A 21,914-nucleotide genomic window follows, 5' to 3' on the forward strand; every position below is an offset into this window, starting at 1 on the left:
GCCGCCTTTTTTTTTTTTTTTTTTTTTTTTTTGCGGTACGCGGGCCTCTCCCGTTGTGGAGCACAGGCTCCGGACACACAGGCTCAGCGGCCATGGCTCACGGGCCCAGCCGCTCCGCGGCACTTGGGATCTTCCCAGACCGGGGCACGAACCTGTGTCCCCTGCATCAGCAGGCGGACTCTCCACCACTGCACCACCAGGGAAGCCCTGTGCTGCCATTTTGAAAGTAATATTATATCCATTTGATCTTCATAGAAACCTTGTATGATAAGTGGAGGAAATAACTATAGTCCCCAATTTAAAATGAGAGCATTTTCATCTGAAGAAGTTAATGAATTAAAAACATGCAGTTAGAAACTGCTGATGTCTAGACTAGAACCCAGGTGCCTGTTGCCTGCATGCTAGCTTATTACACTCCTTAGCAATGCCAATCATGCAAAAAGCAATCCAAAGCACGTGGAACTGAAGCAGTGAGCTTCAACTGCTTGCAATAATATCGTAAGATTCTTTGATGCTGTGCAAATGTGTTTAAGTGTTAATGGCTTGAGAAATTTACTTAAATTAAACTCACTGTTTTTAAAAAGTAAGGCTAGGACAAGGCAAGTCAGGAAATTAAAATTTAAGGCTGTCATTCTGTGGTTACAAAAAAGAGGAAAGTGAGTGAGTAAAAAGCATATGAACACATCTTTTACATTTGGGTTTTAAACAGGAATAAAAGGAAATTATAATTTAAGAGAAAAATACAGAAGTTCAGAGGCTTATAACTTAAGTACAGTTTCAGATCTACCAATGAAAATGTCTACCTTAGGAAATGTTTATTGGCATAATGTATTTATTTCAAAATGTAAAGCAAATTGAAAGCACATTGAGAAAAACAGGCAGTTCTTTTCTCCTTGCTGAGGGAGCTGTGTGTGTGTGTATGTGTGTGTGTCTGCCTTGGGCTCTTTCAGGGTAACTTTCGAACAGCAGAATCCAGTAGTGTTCCACAGTGAATCTGCCTTTCCTGCTCCAAACTGCAAGCTTTCTAGGCTGAATGTCTATTTCCTCATTTGTGTATAAGCTTCTAGACTCCATTCTCTACTACCATACAGCATGAGGAAAACAGCACAATGGTCCGAAAATCTCACATATTCTGAGCTACATGAAAGACACAAATATCAAAAATGTCTCAGGACATTTTTATTATAAGAGTCCCTGTTTGTTTTTACAATTAAAGTTTAGGCAACTAAAAAAAAGAAGAAATCCAACTATTATACTATTATGCAGCTGCTGCAAATTCCTTTTAAAAAAAGATCAAGCATAAATAATTTCAAAACCAAATATAACATTGTGCATAATGGTTTATAATAGCCTCTAAACATTATAGCTTATGGACTAGGGGTATTGGAAAGCTCTGAGTTATTAAAATTCTTTGCTTCTCAATGACAACCCGCATAAAAAATGGGCATACTTAGCACCCTGAGTTTGGTCTCTACATACCATTTCCCACTAAAAGGATCACAGCACCTTAGGGAAATGGCTGGTTCCAAGAAGAGAGGAAGGACATGTAACTATTACACGTATTCATGTATAAGCACATGCATTTATATGTGTATTAGAAGCTGAACTATAAAGCCCCAATATTTGGGGCCTCAAAACAATAACTACTGTGTCTAAAGTGTTACAGCTATAATTAAGCCAAGGATCATTACCACTGAAATGACAGAACACAGAATTGCACAATTAGTGTAGTCTTCAATAAACTTTTCTTGTACCTAAGTAAATTTATTTAGTCAACTAGATGGATAGACGATCAACTGTACTATACAAATGACATTTTAGAAGTATTGGAAATTTAAAATATTTTAGGAGTCATATTTAGTTGTTTTAATTAAATGCACTCTAACAAAAATGTCTAGATTGTTTGCTTAAAATCCCATTTAACATTTGATTTATTATAAGTACAAATGACAAAATTTCTAGGTTATATAAAGTACTCAAGTTGAATAGCCAGATCATTTAACAAATGCACAACATGTTCAACAATACTGTTCATGAGAAATCTGCCTAATTAGGTCAAATTGAATTATCAATGGAAATATATGATAAAGCATAATGGTTTTAATAAAAAATTACCAAATTGCTTAAAATTACCTACATAAATATTGTTGAGTCAGGGTTATATGAAATATAGGCAATATATGCTTAAATATTTAGAATCACCTGACGCATTTTCTGATATTTATCACAAAAGTTTGAAACTTTTTAGAAATCATATATTTCTATGGTACGAGAAGCTATGTTTCCATGACACAAAATGAAGGAGATACATGGTGCGTGCCATTCACTCATTCATTCTTAAAATGAATTAGTTATCTATTATAGCAGGTTATTAAAATATATTTGAGTGGTGTAAATCACTAAAACCATATAATGTAGATAGAAGCATTGACTCCAAAATCAACTTATAGCTCTCAATTATTTAGTTTAGTGGAGCCGACAAATGTTACCTTCATCATGTGATGTACGTAGGTGGCTTAATCTCAATATACAATATCAGAATCTGTAGAGTGCCACATATGGCTCACCGATATACTAGAAAATACTGACTAATAAAAACAGAGCTACTAGACTTCCCTGGTGGTGCAGTAGTTAAGAATCTGCCTGCCAATGCAGGGGACACGGGTTCAAGCCCTGGTCTGGGAAGACCCCACATGCTGCGGAGCAACTAGGTCCTTGCGCCACAACTACTGAGCCTGTGCTCTAGAGCCCGTGAGCCACAACAATTGAGCCCGCGTGCCACAACTACTGAAGCCCGCGGGCCTAGAGCCCATGCTCCACAACAAGAGAAGCCACCACAACGAGAAGCCCGCGCACCGCAACGAAGAGTAGCCCCCGCTCGCTGCAACTAGAGAAAGCCCGCGCGCAGCAACGAAGACCCAGTGCAGCCAAAAATAAATAAATTAAATAAATTTTAAAAAAATAGAGCTACTACTTAATACTGAGTTTCAAAGATAAGTAATATTTCCATCAAATAAAATATAAATATGCTGATGATAAAGTTCCATACTGATTATTTTTTTAATTAGTATCATTAAAATCGTCAAGGTAAAAATTAGACAACCTATTTTTTAGAAATCTGACACTCTTGCCAAATTTTATGTAATACATATATTTTATATCTGTACCATGTTTGGCTGGATATATTTTATTTATATCTGCATAAAGGTTTAGATTTAGGTTTTGCTAAACACTATTTGGTTAGGCCAAAAGCTTTAGGATTTAGTTTTAGGGAAAGAACCAGGGGTTTTCAACCTACATAATGATAACTGTCCCTAAATATATATATATGTTGCACTTTGCCACTTAGAATGCACTTTTTTTATACTATTATAAATATCGGTCAGATCCTAGCCTATGTTACAAAATATACATAAAACTCAACCTAGTTTAATTAATGCACTAATAGCACTAGTCAAATTCTATGCTCTGGTTATAATCCTTCTAATCCCCTTTCTTTGTCCCCCATATGTCCCCCTTCTGTTCTTTTCCTCATTTTCCAGTTCTTTGCCATATTCTGAGTCTTCTTCACATGGCTACCCAAGCCTGATTGACTCAGGAAGGACTCCAGATTCCCCGCAAGGACAGACTTTCCCTAGTCCACACTCCAGTCAACAGTCACCTTTCATCAAAGCAGTTGGATCAGATAGAAGCCACAAGGAGAGCAATCTGATGGAATTAAGACACAAAGTGTGCCTACAGCCCTTCCAGCTGTATTTGTATTTCTTAAAAATAATGCTAAATATCACAAATGCTTTAAAGGAGGTAGTCTTAAGAGTCTCACAATTTGGAGAGAGAAGGCCTACTGCAGTGATGGGAAAGCCCTTCCGGGAACAGGACACTCTTTCAAATCACACTGCCTAAAACAGTGCCTTTCCCTCACAGGACAACTGTGACTTTCCACTTCCTAATCCAGGTTCTCTGCATGCTGCAGAGGCTATGGCTTTTCCCTCAGTGTAGCACAGGAGGATGGAGGGGAGGAGGGCTCAGCAGGTGGCTGGGTATTGGGCTATTGAATGTTGGGAAATGCTTTAAATAATTTAAGGGAACAAATTTGCATTCTTATTTACATTTGGCTGGGGATTAATTTGGAATTTGTTGTATTTCATCAACATACACCTCCTTCAAAAAAGGGAAATCTCTTTTGATATTAAAACCCGTGAGCAGATGTTCAACTACAGATTAGCCACATAACACTGACAGTTGAGTCTGTCATTCTGATAGTCAAATATGTTGTAATTCTTTTCTAGCTATCTAATTTCAAACTTCATTGAAAATCTAAACAGGGTCTGAGCTTTGATGGCTTAGTGAGGGAGCAGAAAACATAAAAAATTTTGAAACTAAAATTAAACTATACCAATTTTTTATAAAACCTTTAAAAGTAGAAGAAGGAGGTATTGACACATGTGTAATTAACAATCTTAGTCTCAGTCACAGTAAGAAATGTTTCACTTCATCAGGCTTTGGGAGCCTGCTCTAATAAGAAATTTCCAGTGAGTCTCATATGAGTGGCAACAAGGAATTTTAGGAGTTTTTTAGACATTGGGAGTTGTTTAAAAGCATCACTCCTCTATGTCTAAAATGTTTTTCTTTTTTTTTAAAAAAAAATTTTTTTTAGTGAATGACTTTTAAGATACCAATGTTGGAATAATAATTACCTGCAAGGGACTCGCCAGGGACCTGTTTTTAGGTACTGTAAATGCTTTGAGAACATTGTCTTCATCTTCTGATACTGGTGTCATTAAAACGGAACTTGTAAGAATATTCTAAAGGGAAAGAGAATAATTTGAAATTTAAATGAGGTTGGATAATAGGAGAGCCGACACAATTCTAACACTTTAGAGAGTAGATTACTATGAGTTGACACACATTGGCAGGAAAAAAATGCAGGTATTTGCCAGAAATTCTCTTCCCAATGAGCTAAACTGAGAACTCAACTATGTACTAACACTAATCCCACTGTGGCAAAACATCACTAAAGCAAAAAGCTTCAGGGTCCCACACAGTTCTACGCATGAGGCAGGCACTCAAAACACATCTGCTAAATGGGTTAATAAATTTGTGCTTTTAAAAATTTATTAAACTCTGGTGAGAGAACTGTTTATTTCATATATTGGCAAAGAAATATTTTTGACTTACAGATTAATGGCAGTATAATATAATGGTGAAAAGTATGGAATTTAGAACTAGACTAAAGTTCTAACCCAGAACCGCCACTTAGAAGCTATACAATCTTGAGTAAGTGACTAAGCCTCCCTGTGCCTCAGTTTCCCCCCTGGTGTAATGGAAGTGATAATGTCACCAACCTTGTGAGGATTAGATGAGTTCACGTATCTAAAGCTCTTAGACTGTTACTCGCCACTTAGAACACACTGAATAAATATTAGCAATTGCTGTTAGCTTTGATTCTTCATAAGAGGAAAGGGCAATCATTCACAAGTTACAAACTTTAAAATCCATGGTTAACCAAGGGCAAAACAAAAGAAAACAAGACTACCAAGCCACGAAAAGACACAGAAGAAATTTAAGAGCATGTTACTAAGTGAAAGAAGCTAGCTGGAAAAAGCTACACACTGTATGATTCCAACTATATAATATTCCAGAAGAGGCAAAACTAGAGACAGTAAAAAGATCAGTGGTTGCCAGAAGTTGGAGGGATGAATAGTAGCAGAGGACTTTTAGGGCACTGAAACTACTCTGCACGATACTATAATGGTGGATAAATGTCAGTACAAATTTGTCCAAATCCATGGAACGAATAACACCAAGAGTGAACCCTAACATAAACTCTGGGCTTAGGGTGATGCTGTATCAATGTAGGCTCACTAGTTGTAACAAATATACCCCTCTGGTGGGGTGTGTTGATGATCGGGAGGCTGTGCATATGTGAGGCCCGGGGATATATGGGAAATCTCTGTACCTTTTGCTCAACTCTGCTGTTAACCTAAGACTGCTCTGAAAAAATAGTCTATTAAAAAAATGGTGGTAAGCAAAGCAATGCAATATCGGGTACAATAAAGGGAATTTACTATAGACACTGTGATTAGCACTATGCTAAATACTACATAAAACCAAACAGGAGACAACTTAGCAAGGAGGAAATACAGGCATCCCCTGCTATTCAAAAGTTCGCTTCACACCACTTTGCCTTTATGAAAGTCCTACATTAGCACCTAATATTTTCGCTCACTGCTAACCAGAAGAAGCCTGAAGAGAACTTTTGCTTTTCTTTTGCAGCCACAACTGTTACAGAGGCAGCACACACCCTGGGCAGTTAGAGTGGCACCGCCAAGCTCCTTCCCCAGGCACTACACTCAGCATCTCAGCATCAACCCCATAGTTTTGAATTGTGTGAGCACCTGTGCTTTATCTCAATTTCCTTATTTTTATTCACTTTTTATTGAAGTATAGTTGATTTAAAATGTTATATTAGTTTCAGGTGTACACCATGGTGAGTTGATATTTTTATAGATCACACATCATACACAGTTATTAAAAAATACTATCTTATCTGTGCTATATATTACATCCCTGTGACATCTACTTTATAACTGGGAGTCCGTACCTCTTAATCCAGTTCACCTATTTCGTCCCTCTCCCCACCCCTCTCCCCTCTGGCAGCCACTAGTTTGTTCTCTGTATCTGTGAGTCTGCTTCTATTTGTTTCTTTTTTTTTTTAATTTTATTTAATTTTTGCACCTGTTAGCAAGATATGTCCGAAGGTAAACTGCTTCTTTGCTTTACGTCATTTTGGCCTACTAAAGGTATCATAGGAATGCTCTACTTTCAGATAGCAGGGGAAACCCTATACTACATTTAGAAGACAAATAAGTAAATTAAAAGAAAATGTAAAACTTAATATTCTGTTTTCATGGAAATGTGTGTATACATGCAGCAGATTTTTTAAGTGGCAAGGACTCAGATCATAAGAAAATAAACAAGTCTGCAATTGAACACAGTCTATTTCCAACACATGTAGAAAATCTCACTTTATATTCAACATTAATAATCATAAGAAAATAAGCATGTGAGAGAATATTTAGAAGTATGATGCACTAAATGCCGAAACCACAGTGGTCCCACACGCCACACACAGAATTCTGTGAGCTGCCCACATCTCATAACATGTCATAACTTACGGGCACATCTGCCACAGGCGATGCCTGTGTGAACAGCTGAGTGTTCAGACTCTCCCCTTCCCAGTGGTCTGAGCAGAAGAAGTTTCCTGTTTTATCAGTTGGAGATTCCACCTAAAAGCAAACAGGAAGTGCTTTGTTGTTTCTAGAGCTAGAACTTCCCATGAAACTGTTCAACTCAAGAGTAAACTTCTGTAAGATGAATAAGGTCTGGGGATCTAATGTATAATACGGTGACTATAGTTGCTAACACTGTATTGTATAACTGAAATTTGCTAAAAGAGTAGAACTTAAATGTTCTCACTGGAAAAAAAGATAAACATGTGAGGAGATGGATGTGTTAATTAACTCAATGGGGGAGAATCCTTTCATAAGGTACACGTGTATCAAAACATCACATTGTACACTTTAAATACTTTATAATTTTATTTGTCAATTATGTCTCAGTAAGGCTGAAGAAAAAGTAAATCTATGGCCAATCTCTCAACCACTTATCCTTATATGAAAATAAATTCAAGTGGCACTGTATCGAACCTGTTGGAAATGCTTCTTGACACCAATGTAAAACATTTAGCTAGTGGGAAGCAACAGCATAGCACAGGGAGATCAGCTCGGTGCTTTGCGATGACCTAGAGGGGTGGGATAGGGAGTGTGGAAGGGAGGCTCAAGAGGGAGGGGATGTGGGGACATACGTATGCATATGGCTGATTCACTTTTGTGTACAACAGAAGCTAATGCAGTATTGTGAAGCAATATTATTGTGAAGCAATTATACTCCAATAAAGAGCTATTAAAAAAAACTACAATGAGGTACAATGCCACACTCATTAGAATGAATAAAATCAAAAAGACTTACCAAAAAAATAGATACTATTAATTTGTTTCAATTTTCCATGATGTCCAAAAATTAAATATCTATGTATCAACCAGTCATCCATCCACCTATATATCAGTGATTTTAAAAAGTACAATACAAAACTGCTTCCTTCTCTTTCCTTTATACTCTCTCACATGTTTTCTGTTCAAACAGGAAGGAAATAGAAGTGGCTCGGCTTCCCAAATGCAAGATTGCATGCCTACAGCTTGGCAGTACCTCGTAACTGCATCTTATATGAAAATCTTTTATGAAAAGTGGTGTTGTTACACAGTGCCTCCCCCCTCCCCCAGACACATCAAGCTGCCCACAAGGGACAAAAACAGCAGGGTTGTTCCTTCCAAAGAATCTTGTGTTTACCTCTTGTTTGATCTTCTTCAGTAAAGGTGGTCCATTTTCTTGAAACTCAGCAACAATTCCAGATTCATCAGATTCCTGTTTAATCACATCTTGTAGGTCTTCTACTAGATGAGATGGTGTCTGAGGCTGAAGGGATGATTGGGTACATTTGTATCAGAGGAAAATTTCTGTCTGTGCTAATAAACCAACTAAACCCCAAGAACTTTGTGAGAACTTACTAGCATCTTCAGGGGACCATATTTAATTTCTTGAGCTGCGAGTGCATGTTTGAATGGTGTAGGAGTTCTCGGAGAGCTTTCTAGGATTGACCTTTTGATAGCTGGAGTTCTGAAACTTGAAGAGGAAAACAAGTTTTGGTTAAATATAAAAGAACATATGTCCCTTACATTTCTCTACCTATTAAATTTAATATTTTTCTACTGAATACAATAAACTCATTGATATGGAATAGGGTATGCTGATGAATCATATATGTATTGCTAGGGAAAAGATAATATGTACATCACATATTTCAAAATATCATACCACAAAACTAAGAGCATTAAATTATTTCTCATCTTTCTTTAATCATTCTGAAAACACATGTAGTACCCCTAAGCCTTTATAATGACCATAAGTATTGTGAAGATCTGATGTCATTTAAAAATCAATTTTATCTATTCATTATCTCTTATCTACCCACAACAGAAAACATATGTTAACCTTTTAAAGTGTATTTTATATTGGAAACAATAAAATTGCTTTTTTAAAAGGTTTCTTATAATTCTTATTGATGTTCTCTCCCATTTCTTTGAATTGGTTAAGGCTTTATTGACTATAAATGACTACTTAATCACTCCTTGGCTTCTAATCATATAATTTTCCTGGGGATGGCAAAAGAGGTCCTATCTATAGATAAATTTCAAAAAGAAAAAATAAGATTAAAAAAATATGAACTAAGTAAAGAACCATACTCATTCTTAAGTTTATAATCAAAGAGGAAAGAAGGCTGAAAAAGCTTGTTTTTGGTGAAGAAGAAAAGGACTTATTGAACAAACAGAAAAACTGAATGGAAAAGTTATTTTAAAATTACCTTTGCATATATAGGAAATTTTTTTTTTTTTTTTTTTTTTGCAGTACGCGGGCCTCTCACTGTTGTGGCCTCTGGCCTCTCCCGTTGCGGAGCACAGACTCCGGACACGTAGGCTCAGCGGCCATGGCTCACAGGCCCAGCCTCTCCGCGGCATATGGGATCTTCCCGGACCGGAGCACGAACCCGTGTCCCCTGCATCGGCAGGCAGACTCCCAACCACTGCGCCACCAGGGAAGCCCATATATAGGAAATTTTGAAATGAACTACAAAAGGTAATTTAGTTTATTCTCCTACCTTCTACCTCTAGGTAGTTCTAACATGCCCAGGACAGGCATATTCAATGTGGAGATACACATGACTATGTATATAAAAGTGGATCAGTAAAATTACATACATATAAATAGATCAGACATTTGGGGACTATATTCTATTAATTAAATATAAGTAAATAAAATAAATAATTTTTTTCTTGAAACAAGGACTTACATAGTATTTTCCTTTTGAGTTTTCACAGTCTGGTCTCTATGAAATGGTGTTGTAACAGTCAATTTGTGACCATTGAGAGGGGTGGAAGTTAAAGAAGGCATTTCCAAGTCTAAGTTTTCATGGTTATTGGAAGTGTTTAAGAACTAAATATGGGAAGAAAGAAAATATACTTAAATTAAACAGTGATTCTTTACTCAGCCCAATTTAAAAATGACATGTTGTTAACAAGTAGGTGTGTTTTACTGGACCATTATCTGAGATAACAATGATGTTAACAAGCACATAGCGTTTTATTTCAATTCAGCACCCGGGATTTGGAGTATGATTTCCAAGAAATAAAATCTAGAGTCAATGCTGAAAAACTTGCAAAATCCTAAGAAAACATTCTCAATAAGGACACTTGTCATTAAAGAGAATGAGATGCATTTCTTATTAACATTAAAGGTGTTAACGTGATTTTTTTTGGAAAGTAATCATTTTTTTCTTTCATACTTTGTTTTTTCTCTTTAATGATCTAGGAACCATTATTATATAAAGTTGACATTATGTGGAAAATTCTTGAATAATTTAAGCTGTATCTCTCAGAACACTGATGTTCTGGGAAAGTAATAGGTGTTCCTCAAATGGTTCCAAGGTAAAACAAATTTGGGAAACACACATATTGTAATCTCCTCCTGGAAATACACAATGCACATCCGTATATTAAAAACTTTGAGAGGTCCTGCAGTAAACAAACCATTTTTTTTTTTTTTTTTTGCGGTACGCGGGCCTCTCACTGTTGTGGCCTCTCCCGTTGCAGAGCACAGGCTCCGGATGCGCAGGCTCAGCGGCCATGGCTCACGGGCCCAGCCGCTCCGCGGCATGTGGGATCCTCCTGGACCGGGGCACGAACCCGTGTCCCCTGCATCGGCAGGCGGACTCTCAACCACTGCGCCACCAGGGAAGCCCTAAACAAACCATTTTAATTTTGTTTGATTCAGTGTTTCCCAAACTTATATACCTATATATTTAGATGTTTTTCTGGAACATCATTAAAATCTTGTAGAACTAATATACTTCAGAACAGGGTTTGGAAAATACAAGCAAAAAAAGAAGATCTTTTTTTAGTGGGCATATCATTTGCTCATACCTAAGTTGTTCTTATAACAGACTCGACAGGCATAATTGGAAAAATGTTTTAAAGTGCCAAATTATCCTTTAGCTTCAATTATTTTCATAATTAAGGAACACAAGTCTTTGATAAAAATTATAATTTCCATGCCTTAAAAAAGCTGTATGAAATAAGAACATTCATTGGCAAAAACTGCCAATAAAATATTATGGCACGACTCAGAAGAGCCAATGTTGAGAAATTGAAATTAAAACATACGTTGTTTTTCTTAAGCATTTGTTCCTCATTTTCTCCCAAAACTTTTTCACTTAAAGATGGACTGGAACCTTTAAATTTTCTCGTTGCAGCTCAAATGTTATCTAAACATAATTTGGTTCCCTCCTCCCCTGGGTCAGTGAATCACATAACAATAAGTGAACAAAGAGGCAGAAAATCTGTTAAAGTTTTTAAAGGGATGGGAGAAGAGGAAGGAGTAGAAACGTTAAACTCTAGTGTTGAAGGAAATAAAAGCACATCCCAGGCAACTAACTCTCTTTAGAATCACCAAAAAGTCAGAGAGAGAATTATGACAAAATCATCAGTCCATCTACAGATAGCCTACACTCTGGGAGGCAGTATGACTTAGCAACAGCCAGAGGCAACAACGGAATGAAATCAGTGAAGACAACAGTAATGAGTCATTTGTTCCAAAGGATTAGTTTCTAGATTATTAAGGGTCAGGTGTCTGCTGAAAATTAGTAACAGCTGTGCAGAAATTGTGCTCTACCTGCGAGGGGGAGAAAGGTAGGCTTTTGACAAGGGAACGCTTGGGAGTTGAACTGCTGACGTCAGCAAATATCAAGGAACTAGAGTGTCCAGTGGCTATGGGGCTGGCTTGGCCCCGCTTTTTTCCAAGGATGACCCGTGGAATTGTGCTGGGCCTCGCAGGAGGGAAGGGCTTGGGCAGGTCAAGTGAACCCTCACTCAACTTGCGTTTGTTCGCCCTCTTGCTAGGCTCTCCTGCAGGCCTATTCACATTGCCCTCTCTTTGCTGAAGCTGGAGGGCTTTGCCTGCGTGGTGTTGGCTAGGTGAAAAAGCTGCTTCTTCAAAGAATTCAAAACTGCTGAGATCACCCCACGATGAAGGATCCTGAAACAATGTGGGAGGCACAGAACTTTGAGACAGTGTGTGCATGATGTGTGCCATCACCTGAAACACAGCACTGAGAAAGAGATGCTGAACGCAAAGAAAACACCTGGCCCACTTGCTTGACCTCCTGAGAAACAGCTTCGGGATGAACAGTTGTTCTGGTACACTGCATGGTGCGTCTGCCATGCTGCCTCAAGGCTGGCCCTACCCTGGTGCTGCAGGGACCTCCTGGCACTCTATCATTTGCATGCAGTTCAAAGCAAAAAGAAGACTTTTTGATAGCACATTTTGGCAATGTTCATCCTCTGTCTGATGGGGGATGCAGTAAATGCTTTTTAACCAACCGGGAAACAAAGGAAATGAATTGAGTGTCTGCTTTTGTGGTACTGAATTCAAGTTTGTTTCACCAGAGATGGTTTGTCTCAGTGAATCCGTTGGGACTGGTAATCAATGTTTTGTGGAGAAAGCCATGCGCCAACAAATGAACATATTACCAATTCACATATATTGAAAGATGGCTTTAAGCTCCGAGTGAACATAATTCTTAATGTGCTATCCAAAAGCAAAGCACAATTTTAGGGAAACACAAAGGAGTAAACAAAGTACAAAAAAACAAGTTTAAAATAATCCAAATATCATTCCTATTACCCAAGCTCTACTTATAGGTCATTAACTTTACTATTTTTAAAAATATGCATTTTGAAGGAAATATGTGAAAAGCTACCTTTATATCTGGGTAGCTTAAGAAATCAGATATTGAAAAAATATATACACAGAAACTAAAGTCATACGTTTACGTTAACATATGCTAGTAACATGATATTCGCCATAGAAAATGGCAACAATTTGAGGAGTTTCCTAATCCCCCTTCCAAAAACATTAGCTTGCCTTAAAAATTCTACTTACAGAATCTATAAATTGAAGTGTTTCTGCAAATTCTAAGAGGTTCTTAACATTGTCCAGAATGGTGCCTTGGTGGACGATCATGCACCTGGCTGGAGAGGCGCTTTCTTCAGGTAGGGAACCAGGATCCACCGGCAGAGATGGAGTGGAGTGGTGGTCTTCCAAACAGGAAACAGGTGCACTGTCTCCATGAGGTCTGGTGTGGTCGGCAATGGTGGTGCTGTGCCACCCAGGGTAGCTGCATGTGTGGTTCTGTGTCTAAGGAGGGGGTGGGGGAATAAAGAAAAAGCGGGGAGGAAAAAGGGAGAAGGAACTTAGCAATGAAGTTGCACAAGGTATCAGATGCTGTTAGAGGAAAGATAAAAGTTGTTGCATCATCCAAAACTTGCGCCTATGAGACAGTTGTCAAGATGTTTCCTTCTATCGATGCAAGACCCTGCTTTTTAATAATGGTATAGCCTGTCATCTATAGGATTACCTTCACTGTCATCATTTTGTTAAAACTGAAAATAGAGGGATTATGTTACCAAGTACAACTCTCACATGGAATGTCTTAAAAATCTACTTTAACATAATTTCCAATAGGATCATAAAGGTTTGCTGCAAATTAAGAAGTGGGCTATTCTCATTCTAACCTACAAAAAGGCTGGAGGATTCAAGAGTTAGAGCTGCTTTTATTTGCATATATTCTTGTGGCTTCTACTCCTTTTTTAATGCTACAGATTGCACTGATGCAGTGAAGGGCTGCCAAATCAACGTGGTTAGGAAAGCAGAAGAGCAAATTAACAGGAAGTCTCCTGTTGCATGACCATGCAACAGGAGAAATTGCAAAACATTAACTAAAGTTAAAAAGTGGTCGAACTATCATATGCACATAATCATTTTATTATTTAACCAAAAAGAAATCTACTCCTCAGAATACCTACTGGGTATCCCATCTTTCATTCTCTTTGTTGGTTAATTACATACGTTACAAAGTGCAAGCTGCTTTCCCAGTTTGCTGCCCAAACACTAGAAAAGATGTCAGAATTCAGTAATGGTCCACACAGCTTTTGTGTGTGCAAACAAAAGAGAGACATTTATGTTGCTTATGGAGAGATTTAATATATATCTTTTTTTACATGTATATACTGGACATACATCAAATCATATTTGAAATTATAAAGTACGAAAATCTAGCTTAAAAGAATAATAGAAAAAATCGAATGAATAGGCACCCGACAGATACACAGATTTGTAAAAAAAAAAATTGCAAATTTTCATTTTTTCTCTGCTAGTCTTTGAATTGATTACAGTCCTTCTGAAGAAAAGAAAAATCAAGAATGAGAATCACAAATGGATATTGAGTTTCTATGGCAACACAAAAGGACTACTTCCAACTTAGTCAACACACATCGTGATACCAACTGCATTTTATTACAAGCAACCTCTAGTGTTTAAACATTGTTAGTGGATATACAGAGTCTTGATTAGTGTGATATTTAGAAGATAAGGGAAAAGATACAGAAGAGTGCTGGGGTCAAGCCTTATCCCCCGCCCAGATCAAGTAGGCAGTGACATCTTACTGGAAGTGCCTGCTGTCCTTTGAGTTCATTCTCAGTTGACATTAGAAGCAACTCTAGCTCCTTTATTCGCTTTTCTTTCTCAGGGTCTTCATCGTTATAGTGTCTCTGAAATTAAAAGTTAAGGGAGAAAAAAAGACAAAGATCTGGTGGGAAAGTGTAAATACAATGATCGTGGCCCGAGGTTCACGAGGGACCACACAGAACCCAAAGAGCCCTGGCGTGGAACAAACGCCAACGGAATCTGGCCACTGTAGAAATCTCTGAATGTTATCCCAGACATAAGGGAGGGATGTGAAACCTGAGGCTAGAGGAGATGCTGACGGAGGGATTGTTTCAACTTCTAACATCAGAGAACCTGAGAATTCTGGCACTAATTCACTCCGGAAGTGTAGCTTGCTGGCCAGAGCTCTGCCCACCTCCTCACAGCCCCCTTTTCTTTTAACTTCAGTGGATCAGGTGCAAATAATCGTTGGGATGAAAGAAACAGAACTGTGCCTTGAGTAGCTAATGAGTTTCTTCATGAAATGATCTTAAAATGGGCTTACCTGAATGGCTGCAGCAGCTGGCTGAGGGACATTGACTATATTTACATGTAACGCTACAGGATATGGGACGTGACTGGAGACCTACATCAAAAAGGCAAAACATATATACACTAATATGTATAAAATAGATAACTAATAAGAGCCTGCTGTATAAAAAAATAAATAAAATTAAATTTAAAAAAAAGGCAAAACAAACAAAGGCCGAGACATTCATGGTTACACGTGCTTCAGGGGACTTGTTGGCTTCCTGAAGTTTTGCTCTAGGACTAAGGAAAACAAACAAACACTTTTCTGATAAAATTCACAAAGCAAAATAAATAAATAAAACCCAACTCCAATTTGAAATTTTAGCCAAGCCTTTAATAATTGTTAAAGAGCTAAAGCAACAGAGCGAAAGAAATTTAAGGTGCTCATCGATCCTGATAGGAAGTATTCCTTAGAGTAAAACAGAAAGAAAAATATAATCTAAAATACATTCACGAGTGTATGAAAGTTTTGATGGTAAAAACGGATGGCACTAGCTGTTTATAAATAAAAATATGTTTCTGTGAATTATTATGAGCTTTCGGAAAGAGTATAGCACCTCTTAAGATAGTTCATTCACCTGAGACCAGTCAGGAAGGTCTGTAGTCAAATATATGGAACAGACAGAGAAGAGTAAAAACTACTAATATGTTTTGCATAGAATTTGCTTATGAGCTCTGAATTCTTGGATAAGTTTCACCATTTATTATTGCTGATTTTAAGATTCAAGTTTCTTGATTTTTTTCTCTTTATTCTTCTTTTCCCACCCATTTTGAAGATTTTTGTCCATAAATATAAATATCAAGAAATGAAGAAAGAATCACACCGATTCAAAGGAAGACAAAAGATGTCAGATGTCAGTCACAAAACTGCTCCTGATTCACAGGAAGAAGGTAAACACTTACTGAATGAATAAATTAAGATACTTCAGCTAGATCACTACCAGAATTGAACTTACAATCATCTGTTAAATTTCAGGGTCAAACTCTTTCCTCTTTAAATGTAATATTACATTCACTTTTCATTTGAGCAGAGAAAAGTATTAGATACAACTGCACCTCCATACCCCCATTCTTCTTCAGCAGTACCTTGATAAGTAAATTTACATCCAAAAGCTAACTTCCCAAATTAGATTCGAAGCAGCAAGTTAGAAGCAAACAACTTGGGTTTTAGTCTGTACTATCTCTATGAGCTGTGTAACCCTGGACAAATCACTTAACATCCTCATTTCTGGATCCGTATCAGGGCTAACAACACCTACCCCTCTCGATTGATCGTGATCATGATCATGATCATGTTCATGAAAGCTGAGAAGTATGCACCTGAAAGGTATCATTATTACCTGGAGCTAAAATAACATCTCTCTCATTAAACTAAATTCTGAGGAATGGCTTACGTTTTGTGCTTCAGAAACGTGGTAATAGGAATAGTCATTGTTAACTGAGGGCTGGCCAGTTGGAGGGAGTTGAGCTGAAGGTAGAGCATGGGCAAAACCCATCAAATGGCTGTTCTTCTGAAAACTTGTGGCCACTGGTGGCTGGCTGGCTTTAGAAGACTCCTGCAGATAACCTTCCTGCTCGACCTTGCGACGCATGGTAGAATTCCAGTGGTTCTTGATAGCATTATCAGTTCTGCACAGAAATATATCACATACACATTTTACAAACAAAAATTTCAATTCAGATTACAGTTAATTGACAGAAAACTGTTTCTAACAGAGACCCTTTCTTTTGGTCCACTACGAGTGTTTTTTTCCTTTTAATCGTTTCTGTCTTCTCTGCCTCCTAAAAATCATGCTTCCACTATCACCTAATTAAAAATTGATAGGTTTCTCTAAATTACCTAATATGGAACTTACATAGTTTTCTATAAATGCTGAAATCTTTTAGCCATTTTGTTTCCTTGTTAAGAATATTTCCAATAAAACACCCTTCATGTTTATTCTGATTGTGATACAAGACTCTAATACAACTTAAAGTTCTGGCTGTTCTAGAAAATTACTCCTTTGAGTGTGGCTTAGCAGGGCCTACACATCACAACAGGCACTCAGTAAAGTTTGGTGAGCAATAATGACGTTGCTGCCGTCTCAGCGTCTACTCTTTATCTAGAATAGCACTAGCCAGAGATTCTGAGTAAAAAAAATTCCCACCTTTTGAAAACTACCTCAAATGGTTCCATAACCAGGCAAATGGAACCATAACCAGAGGCGAAAATGCAAAATGGGATCCCGAAGGGAAAGAGGCTAACTCCCCAATATATTTTCAAACTGCAAAGCATTTTTACTAAGGTTTTTCAATTCTCAGGAAAACAGTTTCTCAATTCAAAAAAACCGTTTTAAGCCTCCCTTTTACTATTTCGATGGGGGTGGGGGAATGTATGCTAAAGAAAGAGGAAGTTCAATTGCCCCTTAAATTTCTGGAAGAATCAACAGCATATCCTTTCAGACCATATGGGAGAAAAGGCCTCCTTTTATCAACCTCTTGAATTCTCTAAGCTTATACTGAACCAGGAGGGAGGAAATGTTTCAGAACATCACAAGAGAACACTGCATAGACCATGAGAGCCACAGCCTTCTTTGAAATGACCCTTTCTCCACTTTGGGGTTATGAAGCTCAAGAATAAAAATATTTAAAATGTTTCCTATCCTACAATATTTTAATGTAAGATTTATAATTAGTATCTTCCAAACTAAATGACATCCGTTATAAACTGTTTAAATGGGGAAAGTGGGACAAAAATGAGCTTCCATAGATATCCCTCATAATGAGGTCATTTTCGTGCTTTGTTCATTAAAAAGAAAGCTTAACAATGACATTATTTAAAAACCTGGAAGCAGTATGATAATTCTAGAAATACAGTCTTTCTTTATTCAAAAGAAAAAATTAAGCCAAGTGGTATAATGAAATGAACATGGTATCAGGAAAATGGTAGCCAAATTCCTTCTGGTCACTTAACCAGCTGTGTGAACTCAGACCAAAGACAAACTGTCTACCCTTGGTTTGCTTCTATGTGTTTAGAGTTTCGTAGTTTACAAAGTGCTCTGACATTTGTTTTACTTGATACTAGCATTGGCCCTACGAAGTAGGTTATACCCCGTTTTGCAAATGGGGCAACTGAGGCTGAGGAAAGTTGGCCCAAGCTCACTGTTGGGTGGATTCTGGAAGTCCTCAACCAGGTAAACTCTAAGATCTCTTCCAGTTGTAAAAGCTATGGATCTAGTTTATCTTGTGAAACATTTACCATCGATAAAATGTAATTCACTCACCATACATTTTAAAGCAGAATGTTCAATACCCACTCCCTCATTCTTCCCAATCAATATATTTTTTGACATATTATTACCGTCCAGGCAGTAGCTTTGCGATTTCTGCCCATCTGTTCCCCAGTCTCTTGTGTGCCTGGTAAATAATTCTGTCTTCCTCTTCTGTCCAGGAGGTTTTCTTAACTTCTGGATTCAAGTGGTTATGCCACCTCTCCCTACATTGTTTTCCAATTCTCCCCTTTAAGTGCTTGGCAATAACAGACCAACGTTTCGGACCGTATTTCTGTACAAGCTCTATCACCTTCAGATAAACACACAAAAATAACCTATGTTTTAATGTTATGTAATGAGTCAGTGTAATCATTCTTCATGTTACAAGATCTTTAGAAAATTTCTAAAAATCCTCTTTCATTCATGGGAAATATGGGAATGGAGTCCTCTGCTTCCTGTTTGCACACTTTACCTGTTTCTTCAAGTTGGGAAACAGTCAACAATGTTGGGGAATATTCATAATTGTGATTCACACACCAACGGAGAAAGAACTTACTCTCTGATCTTCTTCTTTGGTCCAAGGACCCTTGATAAGCTCAGGGTTTAGTACTTTCTGCCATCGGTGCTGGCACTGCACATCTGTTCGATTCTAGGCAAATAAGATAAAGTTTGCACTGTCATACAGATACGATGTGATAAGCACATGAAGACTGCTGTAATAAAAATCACACACGGACAATATGCAGTGAAAACATTCAAGAATATAGTTTAGGGCATATCTGGAGAGCCCATTACTTACAGCTAAAGAACATACAAAGACTATATCAAAGTTGCATCTAAAATTAGAAGCTCTGCATCCTCAGGGAAATAGTCCTGCCATGTGAACTAAAGGATCATCGTACTGTATACCTGGTTGTCAATTTAACTTAACCTTAACCTCAGTGTATTGCATTTGGAAGTACCCACATGGATTAGGACTTCTTAGCGATTCCATATTGATGTTGGACTTCTATGGAAACCCACTCTAAATGACTCAAGTTTGATTCCCATTCAAACTAAGAGATGTGCTTCAATTTAGGACCACAAGTGTTAATATTGTGGAAAGAACAAAGGTGAATACAGATAGGCCCTGTTTTATAAGAGTTTATAGTCTTGTAAGAAGTAAAAGACAAATATATAATTAACTAACAGAGGGCAGAATTTGATTCATATGCAAGAAGAGACCAAAGTAAAATGATATTGGGGTAGAAAAAGGAGCATCTTCTGAGGAGGAGAAATTATGTTTCCTTAGAAGGAGTACAGAAAAGCTCTTGGCATGGACTTTGAAGGATGGCTAGAACATTTTAGGAGGTGGCATCACCAGGGACAAAAGCCCTCAGGAGGGAAAGCAGAAATGAATTCAACCAAACCTGCTTACAGAGGGGAAGTAGGAAACAGAACTGGGGCTGTAAGTTGAGGCATATGGGAAGGCCCTCATGTGCCAGGCAGTTTACCTGATGTGTGAGACTCGAAGTTACTGTTGCTAGTTTTGAAAAGTAAAGTACAGCTGCATTTTATGAAGCTCCATCTGTCAGTGGTGTCTGGAATGTATGGGAAAGTGGAAAGCTACAAGTAGGAAAGCCAGTTATGAAGGCAATGCAATCGGCCAGAGAAGAGGGAAAGGGGCCGAACATACGGAACGGTGAGAAGAATAAACAAAGGAATCCCAGATTCCTTAATCCTCGCTTGATTGTAGGGGATGGGGGAGTATGATAAGTCTAAAGGAATGCCAAAATTTTAAACCACGGTACCAAAATTATGGCTATTGAAAAAATAGGAAATTTAAAAGAAGCTGACTTGGGGGAAGTACCATGAGTTTAGTCATCTACCATACAACAAATCATCAAAATGCTAATTTATATTATTCTAAAAAATTAAAAGATAAAATAAGAAGCAAACGTTTAAAATACATTGTAAAAATCCTTTAAAAATATATTTAGAAATTTTAATTATATGCATTACAAAAGAAATATAAGTTACAGATAAGGCATTTCTCCCTTACTTCTTATATACAAGCAAATACGTAATGTCTTAATATCATCTCCTACAATATCTTATTTAAATCTTTGGGAGAAGATTTTCTTTTACAGAAAGAAAAAAATTACTAACTCACCGGGAGATAATTGGCAATAACTTTCCAGTCATCTGTTCCATTCTGTTCCACCAGCTTCTTTAGTTTTTCATCCTAAGACATTTAAAGGTAATCCTAGGATATCAGTCATTTACTGTACAACTCTATTCAAGTTAGAGTTAAAGGGGAACCAACCCCTCACCAAAAAAAATCTCTCAAAAATAACCAAATTCAACAAATATTAAGGTGATATACTGGTTTACAGCATAGATTTATTTAGAGTCAGACAGACCAGAGTTTGAATCTTAACTCAGCTACTGATTAGCTGTATAAACCTGGGTATATCATTTTGCTTTTCTGGACATTAGTATTGTCATCTGTACAGTGGAAACGATGATGTCAGCAGGGTTATTTGGGGATTATATGAGTTAATTAAGCAAAACTTTAGCATAATGCCTGGCGCATTGAATGTTTAACATATGGTAACTTTTAAAATTTTACTTTGTGGGAAAAAAGCAATGAACTCCAGTGTTTGACGTAAGAGACATTGAACTATGGCAATAGATAGACTCTCAGTAAGAAATAGTTCAAGCTCTAGTCTAACATTTAGTAAGTTCAACCTCTTTCATATAAAAAAATGTAAGATCACTTTTCTTAATTACACTCGAAGGCATGTATGATGTAAGAAAATCATTCAGCTTTTGTATCAATGTGTTGACAATTTAAATGAGACCAAACTTATTAGAACACAGAAGATGCTAAACGTCAGGGTGAACTCTTTCAGTTCACAAGTGTCTTTCTAAACATGTTCAAGCAAAAGAGAATCCTCATGTTTCTGCAAAGGTAACTTTCACACACAATGTGAGTCCTCGCTATGACACAGTCACAGCAATTAGGAAACCAGTGTTACAAACAGAACTTCTAAATCGCTGAGAATCACCCAAGTGCACAATTTCCATAGGTAAATTATGGATTTCCTATGGACCTCACTGGAAATCCCGTCTGCCTGTCAATGAGAGTTCTGGTTTAAGTGAAGGAGGACAGGATGAAGCCGAAGAAGAGTCGATACCATTTATTCTAACATGAAATCTTCTACAATTGGCAGCAAAATTTTTTTAAAGAACTTGGAAGAAAAAAGCAACTTTTCTCTTACATTAATAATTTTGCCTCCTAAGCATTTTTCCATTCCCATAGAGATCAAGATTTGATAAGCTAGCAGACAAACAGAGGTGAGAAGGAGACACACCTCCATCCATTTTTGAATGCTTTCAGAACAGACATCCACATATATTCCTCTGTGTAATATT

General features: G+C 37.4%; 1 protein-coding gene across 5 annotated transcripts in view; it reads right to left on the bottom strand.

The window, feature by feature from the left end:
* MYB (MYB proto-oncogene, transcription factor) overlaps positions 1-21,914 on the bottom strand; it is a 35,417-nt gene that overhangs the window by 7,684 nt on the left and 5,819 nt on the right. For 3 of the 5 annotated variants that reach the window (XM_027085812.1, XM_027085821.1, XM_027085829.1), the window contains exons 3-14: positions 20,650-20,721; positions 19,054-19,146; positions 18,587-18,807; positions 16,641-16,875; positions 15,221-15,301; positions 14,676-14,780; positions 13,114-13,368; positions 9,968-10,110; positions 8,628-8,742; positions 8,410-8,535; positions 7,179-7,289; positions 4,698-4,805 (exon numbers count right to left, since the gene is read on the bottom strand). In XM_027085812.1, coding sequence (XP_026941613.1) covers positions 4,698-4,805; positions 7,179-7,289; positions 8,410-8,535; positions 8,628-8,742; positions 9,968-10,110; positions 13,114-13,368; positions 14,676-14,780; positions 15,221-15,301; positions 16,641-16,875; positions 18,587-18,807; positions 19,054-19,146; positions 20,650-20,721 — 1,665 coding nt within the window. Of the gene's footprint in view, positions 1-4,697; positions 4,806-7,178; positions 7,290-8,409; positions 8,536-8,627; positions 8,743-9,967; positions 10,111-11,844; positions 12,208-13,113; positions 13,369-14,675; positions 14,781-15,220; positions 15,302-16,640; positions 16,876-18,586; positions 18,808-19,053; positions 19,147-20,649; positions 20,722-21,914 lie in introns of all 5 variants that reach the window. The other 2 variants (XM_027085837.1, XM_027085832.1) reach the window with 2 other exon arrangements.

This window comes from Aethalodelphis obliquidens, unplaced genomic scaffold, assembly GCF_003676395.1.
Source record: "Aethalodelphis obliquidens isolate GAN/ISIS:26980383/991018 unplaced genomic scaffold, ASM367639v1 scaffold3, whole genome shotgun sequence".
In the NCBI taxonomy this organism is placed as follows: domain Eukaryota; kingdom Metazoa; phylum Chordata; class Mammalia; order Artiodactyla; family Delphinidae; genus Aethalodelphis; species Aethalodelphis obliquidens.